Raw genomic sequence first — 20,162 nt, forward strand, 5'->3', positions numbered from 1 at the left:
TGCCAACACAGTTATTTTCAGGAAAAGTGTAACTGCTTTCTAAAGTATTGGACCAACATGGGAAAGTGGAAAGAAGAATGATTTTAGTAATAAGTAGTACAAAGCATTCTTTTAGCAAAATAAATGTATCTAAAAACAATGTATCTGAAAAGCAAATTAATTTGAAGTCTCTCAATTTTCTGTTTATGTTAGAGACGTGTTGGGATTTTAGTACTTTTTTCTACTTTGTCAGTGCTTTTCAAGAATGTTGAGTTCATTTTTTACATAGTCACATACAATACGTAAGTGACTGAGAAAAGTCCAAAAAAAAAAAAAAAGTAATCAATTTATTACTACTTGCAAAGAAAAGTATTAAAAATTGAATAAAGCCAACTGGAGATCCATGAACTAAGGCCCATAACAAACAAAAATCAAGCTGAAAGGCAAATATCTAATGGAAGATGTAATGTTTACAGGAGAAAATACTGTCTCATGTGACTGATACATAACTTGCCTTTTTCTCAGCCATTTTCAAGCCTTGATATTTGTTTTTTGTTGTTGTTGTTTTTTAAATACTGTTTCAAGTAGATAATTTCTGCTCATGAAACATGAAGCAAGTCTACACATCAGCCAATCAATTCCTCCACATTAAGGAACATAGTGCCTGATAAAACTATAGTTAACAGAATTCTACAGAGAATATTAGCGAAGACTTCAGTCTTTTGTAAATTTATCTTCCTAGACTTACACTGAAAAGCAAACTGGATCTAATTTTAATTCTTTCAAAAATTAACTGTTTATTTGCTTACCTGAAAGATCTGTAGCCTATTACTAGCTTCCTGAGGTGGAATATTTGGAACCATAGGACCTTCCTTTTAAATAAGCAATAAACAGAAAGTGTTTTAATTCCTAAAGTGACTGAAATCCAAACTACATAATCTTTTGACAGTCAAGTCCCAATCAACTTATGTCTGTTGGTGATGTAATACTTACACTTGTAAATCTAATAAAAGATAACATTCACTCATTGGGTTAATTGAATTGAATAGTACTAGACTCTCATATTCTCGTTTTTGTTAAAATTAAGCAAAATCAGTGAATGGCCCAGCAACATCTTCTTGTGGTATACATCAACATCATCATATTGTGGTATAATAAAAGATATCATAATGTGCTGCAATTTCTAAACTCATTTCTAAATATATATCTCATGGAAAGAATCCCCACCACGTTTGTTTTCACTTGTAGAGCTGTTTGCACTGCTAGTACTCCAGACTAAAAATGCTGACCTATAACAATGCCTTTTTAGGAACCATGACATCAGTAGCTCAACCATACATTCAGTAGCTCAACAGAATAATACTCTGACATCTACATGATGCAAATCAGAAATACTGAAAAACTAAGTACAAACTGTACACATAACCAAAAAGTTCAATTAGTTACCATTTCATATGATGTTTCAAAGTTTGACACATCCTCCCGAAAAACTGCAACTGATTCCAGTAAACTGCTTTTAAATTTGGGCTGAACTCGAGTCAACTCATCTTGAATACTGATCTGACAGACAGAAGGTTAATAATGAACATTATTTAAAAAAAAAAAAAGAAAAAGAAAAAGGAAAAAAGGAACAGGTATCCAGAGCTACATATAAACAAAAAATTATACACAAAAATATTAAACTTCTGAAGTACAGAAATGAATGATCTGAAGCTAAACAGGTATTATTTTTCTTTACAGTGCTACATGATCTATTTTTTTTTAATAAAAAGTGGAAAAAATAAAATAAATTCTCCCTTCACTTATAAATAAACGTATTTCATTATGAAGAAGTGTGAGAAGGGAACAAGAGGGTACTTTCTTCTTTCCAAACAGGTCTCTAAATCCAAAATATTACATTCCTCTTCTTCAGTGACTGTTCAGCATTTAACAACTTCCAGTAACTAAAGGAGGCCTACGAGAAAGATGGAGAGGGACTCTTTATCAGAGAGTGTAATGATAGGACAAGAGTCTAGTTTTAGATTAGATATTATGAAGAAATTTTTCAACTCAGACAGTGGTGAGGCACTGGAATAAGTTGTCTAGAGAAGTTATGGATGCCCCATTCCTGGAAATGTTGTTGAAGGTGAAGCTGGATGGGGTTTTGAGCAATCTAGTCTAGTGGAAAGTGTCCCTGCCCACAGGAAGGGAGTTGCAAATAGAGGATCTTTCCAATGATCCTTTCAAAGGTCCTTTCCAATGCAAAACATTTTTTGATTATTTGTTCAAAAGCTTGAGAGAAATAATCAAGAACTGCATGAAATGGAAATGAAAAAAAATACCACCTGACCTCTTGAATCCTTTCTAGAATTATTAATATGTGTGGCAAGATTTGTTTATTGCAATAAAATATTTATATATTTCCACGTAAAAAAATTTACACTTCAGGACAACATCCAATACACGTTGAGCTTTGATGGATATAAGTCTGTCCTAAACAATAAAGGTAAGTGTGAAATCATCACTTAAGGGTAAGGGCAAGGGTAAGTGACAGAGTATGCACTTATTGAACTCTTGTAACCTAAGTGCAGTAATCTTCCTGATCAGATCTAAGAATGAAGCAAAAACAGGAAACGGCAGCAGTGGAATGAATGAAGAAAAGTAATAAATTCCTTATTTTCTTGCAGGTTTTAAACCTCCAAGAGCTGCAATAATATTTAAATAGTAAAGAACTGCTTTATAAAATAAAATTAGAAAAAGAACATCATATTCAATGGTAAAGATAGACACTAGTGTGCATTAGAGACAAGGAATGAGAAAACAGGATGGAGTTACAATTGGTCCCACACCACCTTTTATACACTGAAAAACATAGAAACATAGTTTTATACACTTACAGCTTTAGCTTGTAATTTATTAAAAGAATATCTGAGTGTATCAACTCCTTCTGATTCCTCTTTTGTAACCTCAATTTCAAATGTGTTTAAAATGGCATAGGCTTCCTAGATTAAAAACAAAACAACTTAGCAATGATCCATTTTTAATTCATTTGCAGAAACACAGTTCCCGTGTTTATGTATATCTCAAATAAAATCTCATCATATAATTTAAGCATAAAATATTGATTCTTTTCTTTTAAAAATAAGGTTAGAGAATGAATAAGAATGAGGTCAAAACATAAAAAAGAACATTTATTTGAAAAAAAAAAAAACTTGTGAGTGATGAAATATTAGAAAAATACACAGAAGAAATTGAATATCATATCAGAAGATTTATTCTCTCAATGCTTTCTGTATTCTAGTACCTCAACTTAGATTTTAATGATTTTTCTGAACACTGAATAATTATCCACACTAAACTAGTTAGTTATGAAATATTTTGCCATTTATAAAATTTTTATTACTGTATGTTTTTCAAACTATCACATGCTTGTATATGTATCATTACATAATGAATCTATCTTTTTTTCTCTTTTGCAAGTTATTTGCATTCATGTAGTTTGAATACCCTCTTCATTTACTCTCTTTCTACAGACAGGGCACAAATTATTAAAAAATAAGAAAGTTTTCTTATGTAGTTTTCTTAAATAGTGCTGAACTCATTTTCTCTTGTTTATTTTATTTAATACTTCTGCATTTGATGATCATTTCTGTATCTTTGGCCTGAAAAGTAGCCTGCAGACACTCAGCCTAAGAAAGAATATTCAGAACACACTTTCTTAACATAAAGTTATCAAAAATGACAACAATCCGCTGAAAGTCCTTTCTGGTATCATGTAAATAGATGACTTTCAGAATGAAAACGTTGGTATTCAACAGTACAATTTCTTCTGCAGAAGTTAGATGAAAATGTAAAATAAATATGTTACATTAAATTCACTGCTTCTGAGTATGATAAAAAATTCCAAGTATATATAAAGCTTAATGAGCTTCTTTTATCAAGTGATATCAGGAAAACATGAAGAATGCTGCCAATTTCTGGCAGCATACAGTGATGTATGACTTCATAAATGTATTCTGGTTATATTTGAAGGGATTATATGATCAAAATCTTTGCTTATAGATATAAAGGAATCATAAGGAGGATTAATTCTAATGGAGGCATACAGAAAAAGAGAGATTATTATTACCTTCTCTTGTGTTTTCATTTGCTTATTTCTGTGTATATTTCTTCCTATATTGTATTTAAATTGTAGTTTAATAGAGAATCTGTTTTTTTGTTCTGTATTTATACTAGATCAAGCAATGTATGTAATATTGATTCATAATTTTTAATAAGAATAGCAATAAATATTATTTTGTTCTTTATCTTCTGCCTGGATCCTTCATGTTGTTTTGTTCTCAGTTTATGACTCCTACTATATAATACTGCATTGATAAAAACAAAAAATTATAAGTCATCTTACTTCAATAGGTCCCAGAGTCATATCCATTTCTATTTTATTATCACGTATGATAGATAAAGCTTCCATTGCAAGCCTGACATCATCTAGGTCATTCAGAGGTCGAGACAATTTCTTTAAATATGTGGTTATGAATGATGTCATGTCTGTCATTTTCTTTTTATATTCCTCATTTAAATAACGACAAAGGAGTAACTTCCAGGCTTTGGCTTCAACAGATAAAGCTGTTTTCAATGGTCCTGATTTAGAAACAAAAGCAAACAAACAACAAATTCACACAACACACATAGTTCTGTAGCGCAATTAGGAAGAATGTCAGCAGAAGTGCAATCCAATTACTGTATTTTAACAGTTTCTAGAATAGTGAAATACATTTCTTGTTTTGTATGGCATATCCATAAAACACAAAGGCAAGCTTATACAGTAGAACATACAAAGATGAATGAGAAAGAAAAACGTCTGCTTATAAATTTAAATCCTTAGTGATTATATTTAATTAATATATATTAACCAAGCCTACAAAGAATAGTGATATTTAAATGGCTTTTATCTGTATTCTAAATGGTATCTTGGGATTTCAGTACTTTGACTTGGAATACTTCACAAGTAAAACTGCAAGGCATCTTGCAGCAGTATGAAAATAAAACTCCTTTGTAATTTTTATTCATATCTGTAAACATTTTATTTCAAAGAATAAACAAAGTAACATGACTATTTTTTTTTATTACCTTAGTATGTACAAAGAAAAGAAAATGTCATACCTGTGTGCAATTCAATTGGACCAAGCAGAAGAGTGGGTTTCAGATCTTCCATCTCTTGCTCAAACATAGCATAATGAAGTATTTCTTCTCTAATTTCAGTCAGAGAGGGACAACTAGCCAAAAATTTCTATGTGAAGGTTAAAAAAAAAAATGCCGTTTTTCACCTTTTTGGTAAAGCAGGTGGCAATGGTTATTCAGGAATTATTAAAAATTTATATTAATACTATACTTGAACTTAGCCTTCCACTCACTTACTAAATTACTAATATGCATGTGATTAGGCATGAAAATATTTTCAATAATCTGTCCATAATTCTCAATCTTATTGACAAATTCCAATCAAGTTTAACAGAGAAACAGACATCCCAAACATATTGGTTGCCTATTTGTCAAAACAGGTGATCTTAACACAGATTAAAAAAGAACACATGCTTGCACATACATAAAAGTCACACCACCAGTATAATGTAAAACAACCACAGTAAAACAAATTTTGTAAGCAACTCCATGAGCAGAAGTCAAGAGTACAATGGTTTTGTCATTCTGAAAAGCTGCATTTTGAAAATGTTACTCAAAAGCTGTATTCGATATGTCTATATTTCATGGGTAAGCAATAAATGCTAAAAGATGTTTCATACTTCTCTTGTCTGAGAACACCCACACAGGCTGAAGAAAGGAGGGGCACGTGTGCATAAACAGTAAACGTCCAATTATTGAGGCTTCTTTTGTAACAATATTCTTTTCTTAAGCATTATCTAGATCAAAGTTACAATATTTATTTGGCTAGACATAAAATTCAATTAGACTAACAGTACAGTTCTTGCATCTGCATATAATGCATATTTCTTAGTACAAGCCGCAGTGTGCCAGCCAAGAGACAAGTACTCAATCAGTAAACAAGGTGATGTAACACTTGCTGATGTATCTACAAATGCAATATACAGTATCTTTCTATTAAATAGAAAACTAAATTAAAATGAGGTTAAATAAAGGAGATGTGGCAGACAATTTCCTTCTACTGAATTTTAATTAAAATGCTGTTGTAGAGTAATGTGAATATTCTGAAGAGGAATCCCCAAAAACTTATAATTACTGGAAACAGTATTTTTCTTTCTGTAGTAGGTGCTACGTTTTTCTACCACTTCTGAGGATTCAACTTAGAGAAGTCACCCTCTTAACAAAAACCAGGATTCTATAATTGAAACAAGGAAGGGAATAGAGAATTATCTGCTGAATAGAGATTGAAGAATTCATCCACTAAAAATAAAGAGTGGTGAATAAAAATAAGCATTCAGCTCAGAATAAGAGCCTTAAATACTTCCCATACTTCTTCATTTTTCTGTAATCAGTACTGAAGCTATAACAAGTTCTATGAGTTGTTGTATGTTATCATGCAAGACTAACATATTCTTATGGCCCTAAATCCAGAGACACACAAAGAAAAAGTTAACAAATTAAAAAATTAAGACCACTTTATCAGCACCTGTAAAGGCATAGAAACAGAAAAACCCTGCCCTCAACCTAAAAGTAGGCAGTGTGCAATCCCTTCTGCTTAGGAAATATACTATCACTCCTACCACTATTGATATCAAAAATTAAAATTTGAGCTGTTAGCTTTCTTTTCTATGCTCTTTTCCTTCATATTTTTTTTTTTCTTAATGTTTTCTAATTTTAAATTATGAAAAGATGATTGACAAACAGTCCTGCAGGAGATTAACATTAAACTCGCCTGAATTTTGGCATCTCTATCTTCTGTCCAAAGCACTTTATATTTCTGGAAATCCTGCAGAGCTTCACTAACTATTTCTCTTATAGAATTCATAGAAGAAGAGAGAAGCACAACTAATTTAGAAACATCTTCACTTTCAGCAACACCTGAGTAAAAATTTCGTAGTTTTCTTCTCATCACATCTTCAGCTCTTTCTGCAAAATAAAATGTAAATGTAAAAGTTGTTAAAAGTCCAGTTAGTGATAGTTTTCCTCTAAACAGCAACTGTGCTGTTTGGTAAGGCTGAACAACCTTCTCTGCATATCTAACTGCTTAATATATAGGTACCAGGTCAGGTGCAAGTTCAGGTCTGGCTCTATAGAGTTAGGCCATATTCAGACTGGAGTTAACGTTTCCAAACAGAAAGAAAAGAGTCTTCTATACTCACAATTATAACTTTACTTTGTCTAGTTTAATTGCAACTAGAACATGACAAGGTAAAGTCCAGTAAATATTATGTGCTTTTTCCTTTTAAATTCATATAATGTTTTAAATTATTTAAACCCCTTAAAATAGTGTAAATTTCTAGAACTGTAAGATATCTCAATAAATAGTTTTTTGTTGGTCTTTAGAGATTAAAAAAACAAACAAACACAAACATAAAACTTTGCCAATCCACAACTTTTATGAGTGCAAAATCAGTTTGTGTTATGAGCCTGCACTTATCTAACTGTTGGTATCTAAGTCTTTTCAGTCGTAACTGAAAAGTTTAAACACTGACAGCTCCAGTTAACACTGTTCACACTGAAACAGCAGCTCTGTCTCCTTTAAGATTTAAAAGTAAACTCACATAGAAGGAAAATAAAATGCAGTCTATCATGTCCCTAAATATTCAATGAACTTTTGATACAATCAGAATCATTCCAGACATTGACAGTTGTGAGATCTAATTAACCCTGTCATGACAAGTGTCTGAGCATTTTGAAGCAGATTTAACAGAATGTAGGAGGAAAATTCACTCTTCCTGACACTCACACTGTTTAACCAGAGCATTTTATTTTAGCATGAAGACCATCACAGGGATCTGGGCACTAAAAACAATGTCTCAGATTGACTCATCCACACCAACACACTCCATAGATCTCCTTGACCAAACAATAATTTATCATTCTTTCATCCCTTCCTCCCTGACCATTGCTGATGATTGGCTTGATGGCGATGAAAATGGTTACTTGCTAATGTTGTATTTTAACAAAGCAGAGAAAAGGGCTATCATGAAGACTGTCTTCTGCCACTTCTGTTCTTCCATCAATTTTAAAGTCCCAATACTGGACTATCAAAGAAAAATTTTCCTAGATTTTAACAATTTTCCAAAAGAATCATAACAAGAATATGGCATTTTTATTAGGATTCAAAGTTGAAATAATTTAAAAAAAAAATCAAAAGAATTCAACTTACTTTCCTCCTTTTGGGCTGATTTTCCTACTCCTGTTGCAGATGCTAATCCTGTTTTTAAACTAGATTTTAGCAAATGCTTCTGTCCCCACTGAGCAACTCCACGACTTACATCCAGAATCAGTTGAATCATACGATTGACAGCTTGCTGCATATCATCTAAACTGGGAACCATAACCTATTCAAAACAGTTGGAACACTGTTGGAAAAAATGCAACTGACTGTCATTCTCTAAGATCTCAGTTTTACATTGTGCACAGTGAATTGGAAAACATGCCCCAGAAAAGGATCCAGAAAACGTAACTCTTAGAGTATGTCTGCCTCAGAATTGCCTCTAAAGAAAAGAAACATACTGTACTGATCTGCCACCTATTTGTAGAGTTACACTGCAGACAAACTGTCATCCAAGTATTAGCAGCTTTTTTTTTTAATTTGTTTTTACAGTTCCAAAAATGTTTTCTGTAATCTGCAAGACATGTTACAAGGTTTTTTCCCCTGCAACCTAGAATTATAAAGCATTAGAAACACCAGACCAAGATCTTCCTCTCTGTTTCTCTTAACCTCTAGATCTTAAATTCTATGAGAGAGAATTGTAAGAGGGTTGGTCATAAATGTGCATATGGATGCTCATCTTAAAGAATATTTAAAACTATATAACCTCTCCTTCTAAGTGCTTTCACTAAGTGTTTTCACACCATGCAATTTAAGGAAGACAACAATCACCTATATCACAGTGACAAAGGTTCTACTTGAATAAGTACTGATCTACTTTTTTTCTCCCCAAAGCAGTCTTGCTTCAAAAACTTTATAAAAAGCACAGAAAATGAATGGAACTCCATGCATTAGCCCTAATCTCAACTTATATTTTCACAATGTAGTCCTTAGAAAATTACCTTATAAGCTTTTTCAAGTGTAAGCCATTATTCTGAAATGATTAAATTATCCCACAGGAGTACTCAGAACTTGTATACAAACTGCTAAAAAAGAGACTGTAATGTTTTACAAATCAATTTAACAGACTGATCAGTTGTTGCATTAGAACAAGGAACTCGAAAAATCCTATTTGTTAAAATAAGGTTCTGTTTCTGAATTGGTGCTGGTTCAGTAGAAGTATACCTACATCCTGTGCTGGAACAAATGCAGAGACATTATAAGATAGTGTATTTTACCTTACCTATGAGACATGTCTTACCGCATTAGGTATAGCAAGGTGCACTTCTGCTTTTAGAAAAGAAACATTCTCTTCAGATTTGCTTGGCTGATCGGAAAACATTGGTCTCCTAAATGCAGTTTTGCTGAAAATAATTTTGAAACATGTTATACATACTTCACTACGGAACACATTCAAATTATCTTAGAAATATCAGCTGAGCTACCATTTCAGTAGAAACCTTCATGGAGAGTTTTTACATTATTAGGGTATTAGCTATTTGGCAAGTTTTATGTTTTAAGGATAAAAAAAATAGCCACAAGTCCATCATTCAGACAAAGGTTATTTTAGATATAGACATTGTTTTCTGAACATTTTACCCAGAATATTTTCTGATTCTGGATTTCAATCTCTTAATTTAAGAATGACAGTGATTTCCCAGTGTTTTGAGTAGGGCATGAAAGTGTTTCACTGACCATTTTGTGCAACAATCTACAACACTAAGAGTTGCCTCATGGAAGTTTAGATAAATATACAACTGGACAGTTTCAAAGATGATAAGCTAGTACAAAATGTCAAATACATAACCTGAAGCCCCTCAAAACTAAAATTAAAGACGGAGTGCAAAGAACAGTTTCTGAATGCTACCACTTGACTGAATGACACAAAAAAAGTGAGCATTCAACAGTAGGATATTGTAGACAAATTCAAAGATGAAAACATTTTTAATCGTTGCAACTGTATTGTATCCAATAAAATTCCCACTTATTTCAGTAAGATGAGAATTTGAATAAATTTTATGTGAAAGACATCTTCATAAAAAGAAAAAAAGTAATACAAACTTCAACATGTAATGATGATAAAATACTGTCAACTTTATCTACTTAAAATAAACCATCTTAACAGAAATCTAAATAGGCTAGCGTTTCAATAGATAATATATTATATGGAAGAAATTCTGTCTATATGTGTCATTCATCACAGAGAACTCTATAGAAATAATACTACAATACAGCTGAAGAAATTTAAAAAACACATTACAACTGTATAGATTTTGTCGTAGTCACACAGAATTTATAAAGAATTCACTGATGATCTTCAACCTATAGGAAACAATCCAGAGTGAACAGATATGCTTGCACAAATAATCTGAAGTAAAATGAACAGATGGTCACACTGCCACGAATGACATAGAAAGGTCACTTAAGTTCTAGTTATTCACACTGGAAAATAAATTGTATAGCATTTTGCAAGCAATTCCAAGGAAAATATAGAAGAACAAAATCAAAAGGGTGCAGGCCAAGGGGAAATAAATGTAGGGGACAAAAAAAGCATAGGATATAACTAACAACCTAAAGACATAAAGCATAAAGGTATGAGCCTGAAGCATCACTGCTGCGGAGTGATGGCTCTCCTGGTTCTTCTTGATCTGCAAAAGGTCAGGAGCTGTTTGACTAATGACACAGGCACTCAGTGTGGATATATATGTACAATTATACATAAAAATAATAATGATCTTGATTTGGTACTGCTACAGAAGAAATCTTGCATTTGCAACTCACTTTGAAACATATATTCGTTTTTTAAGACTATCCAAAGACAGTCGAGTAGCTTTCTGGAGACTATCTAGCAGCTGATGACTGAAATAGGCAACCATCTCTTTACATTTCTGTAATGAGAAAAATATACATCATTTAGTATTGTACTCAGACAGGAAGCTGAAGGTTATTTCAAAATATATTGGCCAAATGTAATAGTTCTAGTCTAAGGAAATTTATGATCTAAGCCACATGAGAAACACAAGGGGAGATGTTAGGTGGGAAACCACCTTGTAAGTAAAATAAGTAAGTGAAAACTGTATGAAAAAATATACAAGGGCATCTCCAACAATAATGCCTCCTTTTTGATCATGTTGGGCCACAAAGTTAGAGGCTGATGTTGCTGTTACGGGAGTAGAGGTTGAACCATTCCAACAATTTGTTGCCATGTGACAGATGGCAGCAGAGGGACATTCTGACACAATGGCATCTGACATGAAAGTGCATGAGAAAAAAGCATGTCACTGAATTTCTCCATGTGGAAAAAATGGCACCCATTGACATTCATTGATGCTGATTGTCTATGGAGACCAAACAGTGGATGTGACCACAGTGAGGCACTGGGTGGTGCATTTTAGCAGTGGCAACAGCAACAACTGGTCACCACCACTGCTACAGATGTTTATTAGCATGGTATGCAGGCTCTTCTTTGTTGCTGATGAAAAAACATAGCTAATAGTGGTGACTATGTTGAAAAACAGTGTTTTGTAGCTGAGAACCTGCTCTATCAAATAGTGTTATTATGCTCTTTGTTGTAGTTTCCATGGACATAAAACAGGAAGTATTACTTTCAGAACAACCTACATAAAGTATAATATCTGAGAAATCTCAATTTGTCTTTTTTGGAAGACTGAGCTGGCTGAAGTCACATATGCATTCAGAAAAGCATAGCTCAGCTCTTCACATAAGCATAAAACAAAAAAGAGCCCAGCACTGCCCCATGTCAGATCAGAGCCAGTTCCTACAAAAAGAGACCCATTGCTGGCCAGAGTTGAGGCACTGAGTGACACTGACTGTGCTTCAAGGAGAGCAGATTTAAGAAAGAGAAAAAAACTGCTGTGCAACACAGAAGCTAGAAGAGTGAGAAACGTGAGAAAAACAGCCCTACAGATACCAAGGTCAGTGCAGAAAGAAGTGCTGGAGGTGCTCCAGGCACAGAGCAGATGTTCCCTGCAGTCCAGAGGAGGCCAATGGTGAGCAAGCTGTCGCTCTGCAGCCAATGGACACCATGCAAAGCAAATCTCCACGTGCTGCCTTTGGAGGTGCCCACAGTACTGTAGAGCTGGTGGCAGAGCACTTCGCTCCTGAAGGATGCACCCCATAGCATAAATGTTGGAGCAGTGCATGGAAAGCTATAGCCTTTAGGAAGTCCACGTAGGATCAGTTCAGGACTTATTTATATCAATTTTATCCTCAAGATATTAAATTATACTAATTTGATCAGTCTTAAAAATAAATAAACCTCTTCTTATCACAAAATACCTCTCTAAACTCATCTTCTTTATCTTTTCCCTTCCTATCATCACCATGTAGAGCTGCAGTATCTCTGCCTTCATCTTCAATACCTTCAAACATTATATGTTTTCCTTTTCCTGTAAAATACATATATACAAATGCATTTTTTTTTTTAACTGAAATATTTGTCCTACTTTGACACACACAGTCCCCCCACCTCTTTAAAGTCAAAGCAATATTGCTATCAATTTTAGTAGTAACTGGATCAGCTAACTGGATGTCTTTCATATAATTTTATAGGACCTGGTTAAGAGGTCAGCTTACAAGCTTCACGCTAACAAATGTCATACAGTACAAATGTGTGTGTAAAGACAGGTAGAAGAACATGAATATATCAGCTGGAAGAGGCCAAAAATCAATATAAACTATTTAGCAACGTACAGAGGAGCCTCTTTTCATCAGATTTTTTGTCCCAGTTATATGATTTTTAACTACCTGGAGTGCTAACCCACGCCTCTATACCTGAAAGAAACTGAACACAGAAGGAAAAAATCCTGGCTAAAAAAAAAGGAGGTCCCTTACTGATTAAACTTCAAAATACATATTGTTGTTGAAAAAAAACCTACAAATGCAATGCTACAGGACCTCTAAAAATCTTTGCAGCACACCCCAGAGCAGTGTGTTCCAGATACATGGATCAACAGTGAGCCTTGTACTAAAAACTAATGGTCAGTTGACTGCACTAATTAAATTGACTAGCCAGTAGAAATTGTTTTTTGTATAGGGTGCAGTGATATTATGATAAAATACCACTGTGACAGAAAAGTTGCTAAGAGATAGGCAGTAATAAGTGTAGCTGAAAAGACAACAATATATTTCACTTAAAGAAAATAAGAAGTTTGAAAAAAGCTGAACAAAATGTAGAAAAGAAAAGAACAAGTAGGAGAAAAGGAACTGTAAAGTTACAAGAACAGCAGAATACTAAAAGAGTATCTTGGTAAACCTAAACAGGACCGAGTTTAATTCTAGAAACTCCACCAATAACGAATTGCATGTATATTTCATAAACTAGTGACTTAACATAGGAGCCATTAATGAATGCAGAAGGGTGACCTAGGTGAAACCATGGCCAAAAGAAGAAAACACAAGAAAATTAACTAAAACAATTCCATTTTGATATGTACTAGTTAAATCTACAGGAAAAAAATAAATCAAACAATCATAATTACCTACCTGGTTGTGCCTGCTTTTTGGGGGCTTTCTTAGAATGCTTAATTTCATAATTATTTTCAAATACAGAGATTAGGTCATGAACAGCATCTTCAATATTCATACTTTTGTGGTTCAATAATTCAGCACATTTTTTAGTATAGGTCTGTTAAGCAAAAATATAAAGGAATTATCTTAGTACCACTAATAATATTTTCATTGTTCCCTTTCAGGAAATTATTTGGTTCTCCATGAATATTACAACCTTCAGACAGAAACTACATCAAGGAAAGAATTCATTTCAACGAAAGAGCAACATTTTGAGGAAAAAAACAAACAAACGGAGAAACCTGAGAAACTAAAACCAAAATCCTTATTGTATTTGCAAAACTTTCAACTATATTATATTTTAATGATTTTTTTTTCCAAAATTTTAAAAATGTGATGGCATTTTTAAAGGCTGGAAGAAATCACTGAATACTGAAGGAAGGTCAAAATCTGAATCTGGTGTATTTCAAATAAACCCTTTTGACTAATCTTTATGATTTTATTTACCTGCATTAAAAGTTAAAAAGTCTCATTTGAAGTCAAGAGCACTTTCAAATTCTCAAACATACTTTTTGGAAAGTATTTTTAACCTTCTCAAAAAAAAAAAAAAAAAGAAGCAACAGTTTGGAAAAAAAAGTAAAAATTAAAAAAGTCCACATATACGTCCAAATATCTTCATACAAAATAAAAAAAAAAAACATAACAACTATATAAAGCAGTTAAATAAATAAAATCATATGTGCAATAAAATTATATAAGCAATAGTACAGTGTAAGTACCTCCAATACCTAAGTATCAATTTACTAAGGCACTGCTTCTAACAGAATCAAGAATTTTTGTTCATGTATATAGAGCACCACATACCTCATTAGAGGTCAACATATCCTCTACTTTGACAGGACCATTTACTGGTAACAAAATTAAAAGAGTATTTGATATTTCTTTTAATATTAAGTCAATCCGTACTTCACATATATCATTTACCTAGAAGGAGAAGATCACATTAGTACCATACATCTATGTGCTAAACATAATCTGTTCCTCTAGGGAGTTCTAACAGATAATACTGCAATATAATATTTTGCAGAGATTAAAAAATTCTCTCTCTCTACCATTTAAAAATTAAGAAAATCTCTGAGAAAGTGCATGATAGCAGGAAAAAAAAAAAAACAATTAAAAAACAGCTGAAGTAAAAGTGCAAACTTTGTCTTAAGACAAAAGAAACATGTTTAAAAAAGGAAGCAAAACAATGCCCCCCGAGTTATGGCAGTTTAAGGAATATTTACAGTGGCTAAATATAGTCTTTAAAAAAAAAAAACAAAACAAAACAAAAAAAAACCTGTGAATTATCTTCTATAATTATAAGGGGAAATTAGTAAGAATGTATATATTTACATCTTGTACAGTATGATAAAACAACTTTAAAAAAAATTATTACTGTGCAGAGTTTTGTTTTAGACAGCTTGCTAAAAACAACATCTTGTAGTTTATACACATCTGTCTAGGAATGGTGGGAATGTTGCATGTTGGAAAACTGAGACATACGAATGCTGGAGAGAGTGAAATCTTTACAGTAATCTGGTGCTTTCATCTGTTTCTTCACAGATTTCTGGTCATTAGCATTATATTTTGAAATTCATCTTGAGATTACTTCTACACTACAACAGCAATGATTTAATTTCTGAATGATTTTCTGTTGCTAGTTTTTTCAGCTGATAAGTCTTGGAGAGGAGATGAATGAGTAACACCAGAAAGAACTACCTCCTATGCTTTGATAACCTTATCAGAACGTGGTCCCATTACTTCAGAGTAACTTCTTTATTTAAATTTATTTATTTATTTATAATAAATTTATTTTATTCTACTAGAATAAAAGAGAAGTCTTATTCCATTATGTTACCTATACTGGACTTACAGAGGAACACAAGATTCCCAAACTAGCAATCTTCTATAACAGAAAATACAATTTGCAATGCTATGAAGAGATATCATAGCCATACAGTTCACCAGCTAAGCCAGAAATACCATCTAATCACCAAGTAGAAGAAGCATTAATACAGGTCTTCAAGTATGTTAGAAGAAATTAAAAATTCTTTGTCAGTCACTAAGGAAAAAAAAACATAGATTCATCACACAGAGAAATGTAAAGGGAAAGTATGCTTCCTTCCATTATCTTGTGAACTGCACAAGACAGTTTCATAGCATGTCTACTATGAATGCTGTTAACACTACTGTTCCTTTACTGGTCAGCCTTTGCATAGAGGTATCTTCTCTGCAGCTGCACTCATGAACAAACGCTCAAAAAAAAAGTATTTTAAAATTATCGTAACAGTCAGAATTTGAAGACAAGAAGTGGAAATACACTGTACTGAAAGAACAGAAGAAAAGATCGTGCATATGAGAGTAATTGTGGGAGAGAATCATTGAGTCCAAAAAAACCACAAAACATACTTTTAAAACAAAAAAAAATTACAATGTTTCAAGTGGTAAACCTACATTAATATGCAATATGAGGAGCAGTCTACTTGGAATAAATTCTCTAAAACAGCATTTCAATCAGGTAGTGATCAAAAGCATACCTTTTTCAAAAATTGTTTAAACATACACAGAACTTCATCAGCTTCTTGAAAGAAACTGTCCAGTGTCACTGATGACCAAGTCAACATAGTAAGTCCTTGCCTCAGCACAGCTTCCATCTAAGCATAAAAACATATTTAATGGGTTATTTTAAAATGAGAAATATAAAACAAATACTATTATTATTAGAATCACTAATGTCACTGATGAGGTAAAGAGCTGTGTAAGTTTTGTAGAGAAGCTTACAAATTTTCAATGAGAGAAGGATAGCACATACTACAGCCTCTGTTCACAACTGGTAAATGCACATGCCTAGCAAAGATCTTCTTCTTTCTGTTCTCCTGGATAGGATCTTCTGGTGGTTGTCACAAGTTAAAAAAAAATATATGTGTATTTCTCTGGATCTTCTTTTTTTCCCATCTTGAAAGTGGGATTAATGTTTAATGTTTCTACTTTTCCAGTCAGTGGGAAGTTCACAAGACTACCATGACCTTTCAAATATGATGTATAGCAGTTTCACAACTTAATCAGCCAATTCCCTCAGGAACTGTGGAAGGATCACATGGGTTCCTGTGGATTTGTGTACCTTCAGGTTCTTTAGATTGTCTCAAACCTGATCTTCACTTACAGTGGGCTTACCTTCCCAATTCTTACCTTTGCTTTTCACAACTTTGGTAGTTTGGCTAGAGCCCTTGCCAGTGAAGACACAGGCAAAGTCGTCACTGAGTACCTCAGCTTTCTCCATGGCACTCGCAACCAGGTCCCCAGTTTCCTTCTGGAGATGGCCCACATCTTCCCTGGCCTTCCTTTGATCACAGATATACCTGTAGAATAATTTCTTCTTGTTCTCCTTTATTTCCCTGGATAGATTTAATGCTGTATGGGTTCTAGCTTTCCTAACCTGACCTCTGGCTGCTCAGACAACTTCTTCATAGTCCTCCAAGGTAACCCATTCCTGCTTCCACTCCCTATATGCTTTTCTTGCACCAAAATAAGTTCAGGAGCTCTTTGTTTATCCACAGAGATCCCCTGGCATCCTTGCCTGCCTTCCTTTTTCTTGGGGTGCATTGTTTCTGGGCTTGGAGGAGATGGTCCTTTAATACTGATCAGCTTTCTTGGACTCCTCTTCCCTTCAGGGCTTTATCCCTGCCAAGCAGTTCCCTGCAGAGGTCAATCAAAGTCTGTTCTCCTGAAGTCCAGAGCAGCAAACTTGCTGCACACCCTCTTGGATGCCCTAAGAATCTTCAAATCCACTATTTCGTAGCTACTGTTGCTGAGGCCATCCTTGAGTTCCTGTACCAGGAACCACTTTGATTGTTGGTGATCTGCTGTGTTTTACTTCCAACAGATATCAGGGTGGTTGAAGTCCCCTCTGAGGGCCGAGATTATTTGCTTTCCAATCTCACACTTAATCTAAAGACATCTTCCATTCTTGCCATTTAGAATTTTGTTTTTCCACTCCAAACTTTAGAAAAATATAGATTAGTTCAGTTGAAATGGACCTTGAAATGTCATCTATTCCAACCACCTGACCTCTTTAGGCTAATGAAAAGTTATAGCATATTAATGAACGCACTGTCCAAATGCCTCTTGAACACTGACAGACATAGATCATGAACCACCTCTCTAGGAAGCTATTCCAGAGTTAGACTACACTCCTGGTAGACACAAGTTTCCTAATGTCCAGTCTGAATCTCTTTTGGTACAGCTTTGTGCCACTGTCACGCACTTCAGACTCCTTTTCTCCAAACTAAACAAAATAAGTATTCAGTCTCATCTCATCAGACATGCCTTCCAGAGCTTTTACCAGTTTTGTTCTCCTTCTCTAAACATTTTCAATTACCTTAATATCATTTTATATTGTGGTGCCCAGCACTTCACACAGTATTCAAGGTGAGGCCACACGAACATTAAATACAGCAGGAAAATTATCTCTTTTGAACAGCTGGCTGTGTTTAATGCATCCCAAAATGCAGTTTGTCATCCTGGGTAGCAGGGCACACTCTTGCTGAGCCAGTTGCCAAACCTTTTATTATAGACTCATCGACATTTAAAAAACAAAACAAAAACAAATAAACAAAAAAAAAAACACCACTACACACATTTCTCTTCCTTATCATTTCCCTTGCTAAATTCTTGGTTTCCTATGGTCTGTTTCTTCTGTACTTGTCACCTCCAAAATGTTCAGCATACAGCTGAAATCAGTTCCTTTTCCTGTCACTGAGATACATGAAGGTCCTTTATTTTTATCCTGGAACATCTATGGAGATGAAACTCTGAGGAAAAGAAGTTCTATATGATCTCCAAACCTTGAAAATCAACCTTTTCAGCCTCTTCCGTAGAGCCCTCCTGAAACTTTTGCTTATTATTTCAAAACTTCTCATTGATGCTGTGGTGTAAAGCCACCACAATTTAAAATTTTGTCATCTCCATAATCTCTGAAGTGACAAAAATTTTGTTTTGCTTATATTACTGAAAAATTTGGAGTTAGTTTCACTCATGGTTAATTTCGAATAGTCATCTATCATGCCTACTCTTTCAGCTTGACATTTATGAAGTAGGACTCTACACATTCCATTCTAATGCTTCTTTTTGTCAATCAAAATCACAGACTGAAAACACAATTCAACTTGTACAGACACACAGCTATCTGCAAATAAAGCTTTTTCTATCATCCAAATGGATTTGAATTTTAGTGTTTGGTTTTTTTGTTTTGTTTTTTGGTTTTTTTTTAGTGCTTTTGTGCAAAGTATTTAACTCCACAATGTGGGGATGATGCTATTATTGATAATCAACTTAGCCCATCTAAAAAAAGTTTAGACTTGCTCATTTCAGTTTTGGATTAGTTCTTTTTTTTACACCTTTGTAAGCAGTGAAGACTTCTGTCTCCAAAAACATTTTTGCCTTCTATTGTTTGTACAGTAGTGGTCATTCTCTTTTCCCAAGTTTTCCCTTAAATACATACATAAGTATATGATTCCTTCCACAGTATAATCATATTTCCCATGGTCTCAATTTTTCTATATCAGTGAATTGAATGACTCGATGCACAAGGCTAATAATTATCTCCAAAGATCACAACATTTAGTATTTCAGCTAAATGAAATATATGAAAGGAGTGATAATGTATCTCCATGTCAAAGACAGACTTGCATAGACAAATATACCCACAAAGTCTGTATTCTTTGTTCTATTGGTTTATATCTCAAAGACATTGAGATTATTCTCAATACATATTAAAATACATAGTATTTGAGCATTATTGTCTGAGGGATACAAAGAGCAAATTTTTGGTCTTGAAGGTTTCAGCAAAATTCATGAGTATTCGACCTACAGATCACTCTAAATATTTTTAAATTGTAAACCATTATTACGTTACTCTAAATTCTTCTGAAGTGTCCTGAAGTGCATTTAGGGATACCAACCTTTTGCATTTTTGGTGCCATTAGATTTACGAAAATGGTTCGTGTGTCTTGACATAAATCTTCATAATATTGGAGAAGACCCTGTAAATTATTAGGAAAGGGTAGCATCAAAAGGAACATTTTAAGTGCTTTCTTCAGTGATGTAAACAACTTGTTTTGTAATCAAATCATCAAGGAAAAAAAATCAAAAAGTAAACAAACCAAGCAAAAGAACCCCCAAAATAACAAGGAAGACAGTGTAGGGCTATTCTTGAAAAAAAAAATAGTAGTATTTTTTACTGGCATTCCATAGCTATGTACACCATATCTGTAAGGTAATAAAACTGACTGCACAAAGTATGATCTTTCTCTAAAGCTAAAGACCGTTTGAAGTGTAGTGATCACAACTTGCAATACCCTCTTGAAACTGAGTATTA

The 20,162-nt window shown here is 33.6% G+C and overlaps 1 protein-coding gene across 3 annotated transcripts in view; it reads right to left on the bottom strand.

Annotated features, from left to right (window-relative positions):
• The window catches only part of DNAH8 (dynein axonemal heavy chain 8), a 121,323-nt gene that overhangs the window by 80,744 nt on the left and 20,417 nt on the right, over positions 1-20,162 (bottom strand). For all 3 annotated transcript variants that reach the window (XM_031594121.2, XM_090135210.1, XM_090135209.1), the window contains 14 exons: positions 19,747-19,827; positions 16,324-16,440; positions 14,609-14,728; positions 13,721-13,862; positions 12,515-12,624; positions 10,997-11,103; positions 9,477-9,579; positions 8,288-8,462; positions 6,851-7,044; positions 5,122-5,248; positions 4,364-4,599; positions 2,856-2,960; positions 1,426-1,539; positions 789-851 (listed from right to left, as the gene is read on the bottom strand). In XM_031594121.2, coding sequence (XP_031449981.2) covers positions 789-851; positions 1,426-1,539; positions 2,856-2,960; positions 4,364-4,599; positions 5,122-5,248; positions 6,851-7,044; positions 8,288-8,462; positions 9,477-9,579; positions 10,997-11,103; positions 12,515-12,624; positions 13,721-13,862; positions 14,609-14,728; positions 16,324-16,440; positions 19,747-19,827 — 1,794 coding nt within the window. The remainder of the gene's footprint in view (positions 1-788; positions 852-1,425; positions 1,540-2,855; positions 2,961-4,363; positions 4,600-5,121; positions 5,249-6,850; positions 7,045-8,287; positions 8,463-9,476; positions 9,580-10,996; positions 11,104-12,514; positions 12,625-13,720; positions 13,863-14,608; positions 14,729-16,323; positions 16,441-19,746; positions 19,828-20,162) is intronic.

This window comes from Phasianus colchicus, chromosome 2 (assembly GCF_987193195.1).
Source record: "Phasianus colchicus chromosome 2, bPhaCol1.hap1.1, whole genome shotgun sequence".
Lineage (NCBI taxonomy): Eukaryota > Metazoa > Chordata > Aves > Galliformes > Phasianidae > Phasianus > Phasianus colchicus.